Genomic DNA, 10,683 nt, shown 5'->3' on the forward strand with positions numbered 1-10,683 from the left:
CATGTTCCTTCCTGGCCTTTCCTCAGCTCTTCCTGTCCTGAGCTGCCCTTGCCTGTCCTCTTAGCTCAGGGGACGTGGTGAGATCATTGCCTAACTTACCTGCCACAAGTTTAAGGAGCAAAGCTGTGTAAAGAAATGAAGTAAATGGGGAAAGGTGGAGTCCCAGCTTTAGTGTAATTATCTTTGATGGCACAAATGGAGAGACAGTTGCTAGTCCCCTAGAGGAGTATGTAGGCAGTTTTCCAACTTTGTAATGGAGAATATTTCTTTATACTGGAGCTTAAAACCATTTGGTTTTTCTAAACGTGAAATATACGTCTTGGATATTTTGATGTATTTTGTACATTAAAACCCGTCGGGGGGAATCTAACATTATTTGCAGCAAATCAACCAACTCAAATTCTGGCCTCTGAAAGCTTATTCCACATATCAAAAAACCCACAAAACCTCAAAATGTTATCCTTACGTATTTGTGATGGTATCTTTTTTGTACAATGATATCTTTTTTCCCCCCCTGAGACAGAGTTTCACTCTGTCACCCAGGCTGGAGTGCAGTGGTGCAATCTTGACTCACTGCAACCTCCGTCTCCTGGGTTCAAGCAATTCTCCTGCCTCAGCCTCCCCAGTAGCTGGGATTACAGGCATGCGTCACCACACCCAGCTCATCTTTGCTGGGGATTACAGGCGTGAGCCACTGTGCCCAGGCTGTAATGGTATCTTAACCACTCTAAAATTGTGTCAGAGCCTTAAGCCACCAGGCAAGGTTGAAACTGGGGAAACAGAAATCAGGGTTTTAGACACTGCAAGGTTGCAACTTACCAAGCAATAGCCTGAGCCCCCAAATTCTATCTGATTGGTTCCTGGATTCTATCCCATCCAGGATGGGAGCTAAGCCTTTGCCTCTGTCCAGAGTTTCCATCTTCTTGAAGCCAGGATTATTAAGCTTGGCGGAGGGGAATCAGAACTCTACCCTGTGTCCATTCTAATCAGGGCCTCTGTATCTGCCTGGAGGAAGAAAGACGTATTCCTCCAAATCCCAGACTTCCCCTAGTCCACTGATCTAACATCTTTCACCGTTAGATTTCACCTAACACTCCATGAACTACATGGTGGCAAGAGGTCGTCTCATAGAAGCAGCAGCTGAATGAGCACACCCCTTCCTGCTAGTAAGGGCCATCTGCCACCCCTGGATAATCCTACTCTTCTCTTCCCTTAGTTCTGGCACTCAGCACCAGCCCAGTAAATGGTCATAGAATGAATAAGTGAATGAATTAATGAATGCAGAACAGTTTTACTGCAACCGGCGGCAAGACATCCAAAGAGAAAGCTGAAAAGAAACAAACACACATTTACCCACAGAATTCAAGCTCACTTCCCAATTTTTTTTTTTTAGCAACCCATAGTAAAAAGAGCAATGCAAAAAACAAATCCACTGATTTTGAAGCAGCTCCAGTGAGAAATGCAACTTGCTATGTGAGCTAGTCAGGTTCCTGGATACCATTGTACAGCCCTTTGGCACAACTTGCTGTGGAGCTCTGTGGTCAGAACCGCTTGTCTGCCCTTCCATGACGCCACACTCACATCCGGAGGTTGCTCCACATCTCCCAGTCCTTCAAGCTGTTCGTTTTTTTGTTTGTTTGTTTGTTTTTAATTGTTCCCAGAAGCAAACACGTGGTCTAAACAATCCCTGGATTGTAAAATAAACAACACTACAAAGGAAGACACCACCAAATGAGGCTCTACAGTCACCATGCCCAGCAGCAACCGAAAAAGGTTTGGTTTCTTGTCTGGGAACAGCACTCACCCCGCCCCCCAAAGGAACTGCTTGGTCCAAAAGATGGAGAAGATGAGCAACAGAGTGACACTGAGGATGACGGTCATCAGGTAGGCAAAGATGCGGAACTGAGGATTGCGGAAACACTCCCTCGGAGAGTAGTGGCTGGGGATGGGGATGGGCGTAGGCACGGTGGCAGAGGCCGTGTCTGGGGGCGGCCCAGTCTGGCCCCCAGGCTGGGGGCCGAGGTCCAGCGTGTAAACTCGAGGCTGGCGCAGGAAGTAGCGGCTCTTGGGCTGGTCTTTGAGGCACAGCTGACGGCCTTCCAAGATGACATGGTGCGGCTCCAGGCGGAGCAGGGTGAGCATGGCAGTGTCCGTGGGCAAGTCAGTGACGGGCTGCCCCAAGGCCAGCACCGTGGGCTGGCGACAGAGCGGGCACAGCAGGCGGCGCTGGGCTGGAGTCACCAGGCTGAGGTGGGCCAGGCATTCCACGCAGAAGGAGTGGCAGCAATCCAGCATTTTGGGGGTATGGAACGTGTTGTTGAAGGGATTCCAGCAGATGGGACACTCGGCCTCAAGCTCCCGGCCCTCCTGCTCAGCCATCCTCAGCCACACACAGGGAGGCCTCGCGGGAGACGTCCTGGCAGAATGGGGAAAGGAGCAAAGGAACAGCCATGAAGCCCCATCCCTGTGCTTGGCCTGGGGCAAAGTGTTCTGTGGGTGTTGAAAGGTGTCATCACCATGTTTTACTCAGGTTCAAAAGCGTTTTGTTCTTGATCACCAGTTCCTAAGCCATCGAGTGGAGTCGAATGCTCCTGCAGCCTCCCCTCTGTCAAGGTGAAGGCCTGGGCCACCCCTACCAAGAGCCCCCAAGTGAGCCGGCATTGGAGGAGACAGCGCCCCGGGCTTTGGAGCTGGACGCAAATGCTCCTTATGGTCGGTGTCTGTGGCCGTGGCTGCCCTGAACCCAGGGAGCTGGGGGTAAGCCGCAGTCTGTGGATTTTGCTAGAGGACAAATGTTTCCTTCCCTGCTACCTCAAATCCCTGACTAGCGCAGAGATGGGTTTTGTGAATTCCCTGGTCTATCCCTCCTATGGGGACAAATGCCAGCCCTCTTTCCCTCCTCCCCTTGAGCTAGAGGGCCAACCCTCCAGATCCTACGCACCCAGTCCTTGGCAAGGGGACCCCTGGAAAGGCTTTTCTCCCTACCTGGAAGGCTTGTAGAAGCTCCTCTGCCCCATTTCCCAGATCAGCCCTCCCAGAGCCTCTTCCCCTTCCAAAGCCTCTTCCCGGTCCTCTGCCTACCCTGGCTCCTCCTCCCTCCCTTTGTCCTGGGAAACCTTCAGGGCACGCACCTGGGCTTCTGTGGGTTCCAGGGTGGTCAGGCAGACTGCACTGGAGGGCCTGAGGCTCCAGTCGCTCCCTCCCCTGAATTGGCAAAGCTTTGGGAGACTGCCTTCTTGCCACCAACCCAGGGGCCTGTCTCCATGGCAGCAGGCACGCAGCACCTGGGGCTGCCAGGTGGCCCAGTCTGCAGCCTCTTGAGCACACCTGCTTGGAGCCAAGGCCAGAGAGCTTCCGGGGGGTGGGGTGGGGAGGGAGATGGAGGACCTGAGTTCCCCCCAGGGCATGGCAACTAATTGAACCTGGAAGCCAAACACCTGTGAGATTGTGGGCAGTCCCTTCAAGACCTGGCGTCCCTGGTCTGGAAAGGTAGGGTGGCAATTTCCTCTTTCTAGATGTGGAGAGGGTAAGGGAGTCTTCTGGGCTTCCTCTCTCGGGTCCTCATTTCTCTTCGAACGTGGCTGGAACCTCCTCCTTGCACAAAGGGGCTGCCTGCTCAGCACTTCGGTTGCTGTGAAAGTCACCTACTTGGAAGCTTAAAAGCTCCGACTATCAGATTCAGTCCAGTCACCCACTGATCTTTTAATGTGCCTAAGTAACTGCAAGCAGCGTGTGCAAACCTTGCTGCCTTCTGCTTTGTTCTTAGCACACAGCGGGTCAGCCTTCTGAGATCTTAGAGTTGGTCGTCCCACCAACCTTAGGGAGTTAAAGCGGGGAGTTGGAGGGAGGCACACTCCAGCCCCGCTTCTCCATTTCAACCAGAAATACTTGGCTTTTCTCTGTTTTTCATATAGGTCATTTGAATAATCTGAAGAGTTGAGCTACTGGGGAAAAGAAAAAGTTTAAAAACCAATTCTCCATCTGAACTACTCATGTTGCAGATGAGAGACAAGAAGTGACTCACCCAAAGTCACCCAGCTAGTTAATGGTGACGTGGGACCCATGTCTTCAGACTCATGGTTTTCGAAAAGACGGAAGGCTACATCCACGCCGTCCACCTACTCAGTGTGTGTTACTAGCTAGATAATAAGTGTTTGCATGTGATCAGGAACCCCTCACAGCCAGAAGACTCATGGGAGAAATCCAGGAACTGTGCAAGAGGGGATCTGGGGGGAAGGGAGTCTCCCTAAAGCCCCTGATATGATATCAACTATCCCGACTGAGTCGATGTCTGAAGCAAAACCTGCTCTTTATACTCTTTGACCCGTGGCTTCCTGGTTTTCTTCTAGACCTCTGGCACTGCCCCAAACAGGGAAGGAGGAAATGAAGATATGTGGAGGGAGATGGAGCCCTAAGCGAAACTAGGGTAGTTTACCAGGGCTCTGCACCAGTGCTTTCTTCTGCGGCCCATTCATCCACTCGGTCATTATTGAGGGCTTACTCTAGCCCAGGTGCTGTGCAAGGTATTAATGGGTATTATGGTGAACAAAATAGACATTGTCTTTGACCTCATGACATTTAGAGTGTAGTGAGGCAAAGAGATATTTAATGATTAGTGGGCAATAAATAAATACACAGTTTTAATGGTTGTTAATAAAAGGCAAAAAGGAAAATGGGCTTCGGGTGCTTGGTCGCTGCTCCCGATGAGACCACCAGAGAATGTTTCTGCAAAGAGGTGACAGAAGAGCTGAGACCAAAGTATATAAGAATCCAGCCACGCAGAGTGGAGGGAGAGCGTTGCAGGCCCGGGGAACAGCATGTGTGGCTCTGAGGCGAGAAAAATTCTTCCAATTTGAGAAAGTGAAAGGAGCCCAGGGTGATCAAGGTGTGGTGGCTGGAGCCAGGGTAGGCAGGGTGGGGAGGGACAGGACGCAGGACCTGTGAGCGAAGCTCATCTGGATTTTATTACAGGGGTGAGCGGTAGGGTAAGGTACCTGATCCTATTTCCATTTTTAAAACACTATTCTAGCTGCAGGGCAGAGGACAGACGGAGGGGACAAGACCGGGAAGGGAGCACCTGTTCGGGCTGTAGCAGTGTGGCTCAGGCATTCGATGGTGGTGCAGGTTAGGCAGTGGTGGAGAAGATAAAAGGGGATGGGATAAGTGATATCTTTGGGGACAGAATCAAAGCCACTTCCCAAGAAGCAGTGGAGCTCTAGGGATCCAGTTGTAGTTTATGTCAAGGTTCATGACGCCAGATCCATGGCTATTTAGGGCTGCGATTCCAGTTGAATTGCTTGACCTCTCTGTGCCTCTATTTCCCCTTGTGAAAAGGAAGCCAAAACTAGTAAAACTTTTAGTTAGAGCCCAGCACCCAGTAAAGACTACAAAGCGACATAGCACCTAACAACGGGAATATGTTCTGAGAAACCCATCGTTGTGTGAACAGCACAGAGTGTATTTACACAAACCTAGATGGTAGAGCCTGCTACGTGCCTAGGCTGTGTGGTCTAGCCTGCTGCACCTAGGCTACAAACCCACACAACTTATTAGGTTCTGAATACTATAGGTATTGTAACACAATGATAATTATGTGTGTATTTCAACATAAACTTAGAAAAGGCACGGTAAATATATGGTATTATAATCTTATGTGGCCACCATCACATATGTAATCCACTATTGACCAAAGCATTGTTATGGATATATGAGGCAACTGAAATTATTAATGCAAATGGATTTGAGAGAAAGGAAGGGTCAAGGTTGACTTCAAAGCCACAACAAAGTTCTCTGCATCAAGCTTTGAGGAGCTCCTGAATCCCAGAGTGTGTTAGAAGCAGACCTTTTATACTTATCAGAAGCCTTCAATTGTATGTAACTCTGACTCATCATTTCCCCCACTGGGAATTGATTCCACGGAAATCATCAAGGACTTCTGCAAAGATGTGAGTACAGAGATGCCCATCTGGGTGCTGGTTTAACAGTGACGTATGGAGAACTACGTCATCATCCAGTAATAGGACATTGATTAAGTAGATTCTGCTCCATCCATAGGAAGAGATATTATGCAGCCTTTAATATGATGTGGTAAAACTATTAAGATGGGTATATGCCTAGGATATAATGTCATTAAGCAAAAAAGAACCAGCAACAAAACCATATTGCAATATAATCCAATTTTCAAAAATGTGTGCACAATGGAAAAAAATGTCTGGAAAGATAAATAACCAAATATTAGCAGTGGTTATCTCTGGGGGCAAGATTATAAGTTGTTTTTTTTTTTTTTTTAATTCTCTTACCTGAAAATTCTAACTTCACTCCAGTAAGCTTGTATTACTACACGTCAAGATCTCCTGTTTCCCCCCAGATCAGACCTACATTCTCTGAAATTCCATGGCCAGAGCTGTAAAAGGCTGTCCAAGAGGAGGAAGGATCATTATTGCCTGGATCTTTATCTGTGCTGCTCTTCCAGCGATCCACTGCTGTTTCAGGATCAGCTGGGGAGAGACTCTGGCCACGTATCACCCCCACCCCAAGCCAGGACATCTCAGCTACAGTAAATCCTGAACACTGTCACAAAGTCATCTCCTTGGTCTGTGAACAAGTCATCACCAAATATCAGTTGTCTCCAGCATCACTCCATTGTTTTCACTCAGGAACTGGCATTTCATAGCACTTCACAGTTTACAGAGGTTCCTGGCCCTTGCTAAGATCTAAGTGTGGTGATCCATCTAGATAGGTTACTTGCCTTTTAGGATATTTTGTTGTTTGCAGAAGGCTATTTCATACTCTAAAACCACCCTGTGAGAGAGGCTGAATGGGGAGTACGAAGTGTGCCGGCTTTGTAACCAGATTTGGAACCATTTGTCTTGGACAAATGGCTTAATCTCTCTGAACTTCATTTTCCTCCGTAAAAAAGGGTAACCATCCCACTCCTACAGGGTTGCTCTGGGGAAGGACTAGTCTATAAGGTGCCCGGTAGAATACAGAAGACATGCAACTCTGGTTAGCATGGTTATTGTTGGACCCATTTTCTAGATGGGGAAGCCAAGGCTCAGAAAGTTGAGGCGACATGCTGAAGGCTTCCCAGCTAAAGAGTGGCTGAGTTTGAAAGATGAACCCAGTAGCCTGCCCTCCCAGGCCAGATTTCACCTGCCACGCGCTTCACGGCTGCTGCCTCTCCGGACTCTGGGGCCCTGTGACCCGTCCCTCCGCGACCCTCTCTGTCTCCTTACCTGCTCCCTCGGAGCCGCCTCCTCTGCCTCCCTTCCCTGCAGCCCTGCACGCAAGTACTTTGTTTTCTGACTTCCCAGGCCCGATTTCCAGGCAGCGTGGGTGGGTCTCATTTGCATAGGTCTTAGCAGCGCTTGGCCAGCTCTCACTGTTTCAGATTTTCTTCTTCCTTCTGATGACTTTGGACTTCCTGTACACCCGGGAAGCTTTGGCTGCTTTGTCTTTCTCCTGTGAGTGACTCTGGCTTTTTTCTCTGAGGGGGTCAAGCGCAGTCATCCTTGCAGGCCTCTGTTCTGGGTTCGGTTGATCTCCTACCATCCCCTCGGATTCCACTGTCCTCTGTGCGCTGACCCGCCTGGACTCCTGGCTTCTGCCCAGATAGATCCTTCCCTATGCTGAGCCCCTGCAACCAAAATACAAACAGCTCTTGCAAAATACTAACAAACGCTGCCACTAATTTAGCAGAAAAATAGTCGGGAGACAGTTGAGCATCTGCCTGAAGAGCCAGGGTCCTCAAGCAAGGCACACTTCTAGGTCAGAGTTCAGTCCTCACTGAGAATCCAAACTCCATTTAACTAGCGATGGAGACTTGAGCAAATTAGTTAACATCTGCCAGCCTCAGTTTCCTCACCTGAAAACGGCCATAGTACCCTACCTACTTGATCTGTAGATGAAAAGAGGTAATATGTGTCGAGATCGCATAATAGCACAGTGCCTGGCACACAGTAACTCAGTAAATGTTAACCAGAACTATTATTGTTATACGACCGGTCTGTTCACATGGCCCGTCTTTTGTTCCTGCTCAAATTCTTTTTGTACCTATTATTTTTGTACCTATGGTCCTCTTTTCTCTTCTCGTCTCTTCTCTTCTCTCTCTCTCTTTCTTCTTTCTTTTCTTTCTTTTTCTTTCTTTCTTTCTTCATATAGTCTTACTCTGTCGCCCAGGCTGGAGTGCAGTGGGGCGATACTGGCTCACTGTAACCCCAATCTCCCTGGTTCCAGCAATTCTCCTCCCTCAGCCTCCCGAGTAGCTGGGACTATGGGTGCGCGCCACCATGCCCGGGTAATTTTTACATTCTTAGTAGAGACGGGGTTTCACCATGTTGGCCAGGCTGGTCTTGAACTCCTGACCTCAGGTGATCCACCCTCCTCAACCTCCCAAAGGGCTGCGATTACAGGTGTGAGCTACCACGCCTGGCCCCTTATTTCTTTACTGACATTTTCAGCAGTACTTGAGAAATAAGTAAATAAATGTATCTGCTTGGTGATGCAATCAAACGCCCTAGTCCCCTCATGTTGTGTTTTTTTTTTTTTAACAATAATTTTTATGTATTTATGTATTTTGAGACAGAGTCTCACTCTGTCGTCCAGGCTGGGGTGCAGGGCATGATCTCAGCTCACTGCAGCCTCAACCTCCTGGGATCAAGCACTCCTCCCACCTCTGTCTCCTGAGTACCTGGGACTACAGGTGCATGCCGCCGTGGCTGGCTAATTTTTGTATTTCTTGTAGAGATGGGGTTTCTCCATGTTGCCTAGGCTGGTCTCAAACTCCTGGGTTCCAGCAATCCACCTGCCAAAAGTGCTAGGATTACACCTGAGCCACCGCTCCCACATTTGATTTTTAAATAGGTAATATATTTACATAGTTGACCATGTGAAAGGTGTGATTTCACAGTGAAAACTTTCTCTTCGCAGCCACCTAGTTTCCCTGGAAATCAAAGTATTATACTATCAGTTTGTTGTGTATCTTTCCAAAGATGTTTTATGCATACACAAACAGCATGTCCATGGCAAAACATCTATGTATTCCCTTACCTCCTTTTTACACAAATGTGCGTATTATGTACCCTGTTCTGCATTTTTCTTTTTTCATTTGATGATGTATTTGAGATACCATTCTGTATTAGTACATGAAGACCTTCTTCGGTTTTGGCCCAGCGCGGTGACTCACACCTATAATCCCAGCACTTTGGGAGGCCAAGGTGGGTAGATCACTTGAGGTCAGCAGTTCAAGACCAACCTGGCCAACATGGTGAAACCCCATTTCTACTAAAAATACAAAAATCAGCCAGCATCGTAGTGCATACCTGTAGTCCCAGCTATTCAGGAGGCTGAGGCAGGAGAATCGCTTGAACCTGGGAGGCTGAGGTTGCAGTGAGCTGAGATTGTACCACTGCACTCCAGCCTAGGCGACAGAGCAAGACTCTGTCTCAGATAATAATAATAATAATAATAATAAGACCTTCTTCAGTTTTTTAATGGTTGTATCAGATTTCATTGAATGGCTGTACCATAAATCACTTCACCAATCCCCTATTGATCTAATCCCCTGATTATAAATATATAAATATTGAATGAAAGAATAATGCAAAAATGCTGATTTTAAGTTAGCCTAGAATTGTGTGAAAATAAAACTGTGGACTTTGGGAAGTTTTAGATCTCTAAACAAAATGTCTGAGTAATTCTCCTCTTTCGGAGCTGGAGATGAGAGGTATTTGATCACTGATGGCCTCGAAGTTCCTCTCAGCTTTGGAATTCCCTGCTTTTCGGTGTCACTACTGGTTAACTGAGGTTAGTGGGGTTTCGAAACACTGATTTAGTCCAAAGAACCTGGTTTGTATTTGAGAGTTTGGAAGTCATGCTTTCTGACTTGGCAACATAAGAAAACATAAAGTTCATCTACTTTGACCTGATCATGTAATTCCCCAGAAGTATCAAAAAGATAATTTTGGTTGAGTGAGGACATTCATTGTAGTTTTATTTTAATCCCAAATGATTGAAAACACTCCAAAACCCCATCAATGAAGTGAAAAACTACATAATCATTTAAAATAAAGATATAGAAAGATTTTCATTGACTTGTAAAAATGGTCACAGTACACTGTAAATGGAGGGGGAAAGCAGTTTAAAAATGGTGCATGTTGGCAGGGCGCAGTGGGTGGCTCACGCTTGTAATCCCAGCATTCTGGGAGGCCAAGGCGGGCGGATAACAAGGTCAGGAGTTTGAGACCAGCCTGGCCAATATGGTGAAACCCCGTCTCTGCTAAAAAAAAATACTAAAAAACACATTAGCCAGGCGTGGTGGCGGGTCCCTGTAATCCCAGCTACTTGGGAGGCTAAGGAGGCAGGAGAATCACTTGAACCTGGGAGGCAGAGGTTGCAGTAAGCTGAGATCATGCCACTGCACTCCAGCCCAGGCAACAGAGAGAGACTCCAGCTCAAAAAAAAAAAAAAGGTGCATGTTGGTTGGGCACACGCCTGTAATCCCAGCACTTTGGGAGGCCGAGGTTGGAGGATTGCTTGAGCCCAGGACTTCAAGACCAGTGATCCCATTGCTACAAAAAATCAAAAAATAAAAAAATTAGCTGGGTGTGGTGGTACATGCCTATTGTCTCAGATACTCAGGAGGCTGAAGTGGGAGAATCACTTGAGCCCAGAAAGTCAAGGCTG

At 47.7% G+C, this 10,683-nt stretch overlaps 1 protein-coding gene across 1 annotated transcript; it reads right to left on the reverse strand.

The window, feature by feature from the left end:
* Positions 1–1,271: 1,271 nt before the first annotated feature.
* Positions 1,272–7,315, reverse strand: RNF183 (ring finger protein 183). Its single transcript, XM_009188242.4, has 2 exons — positions 7,236–7,315; positions 1,272–2,416 (listed from the first exon to the last, which is right to left on the reverse strand). Exon 2 carries the CDS (start codon positions 2,377–2,379, stop codon positions 1,801–1,803), a length of 579 nt encoding a protein of 192 aa, XP_009186506.1. The 5' UTR covers positions 2,380–2,416; positions 7,236–7,315; the 3' UTR covers positions 1,272–1,800.
* Positions 7,316–10,683: the final 3,368 nt, after the last annotated feature.

The sequence above is a fragment of the Papio anubis genome, chromosome 13 (assembly GCF_008728515.1).
Source record: "Papio anubis isolate 15944 chromosome 13, Panubis1.0, whole genome shotgun sequence".
Classification (NCBI taxonomy): domain Eukaryota; kingdom Metazoa; phylum Chordata; class Mammalia; order Primates; family Cercopithecidae; genus Papio; species Papio anubis.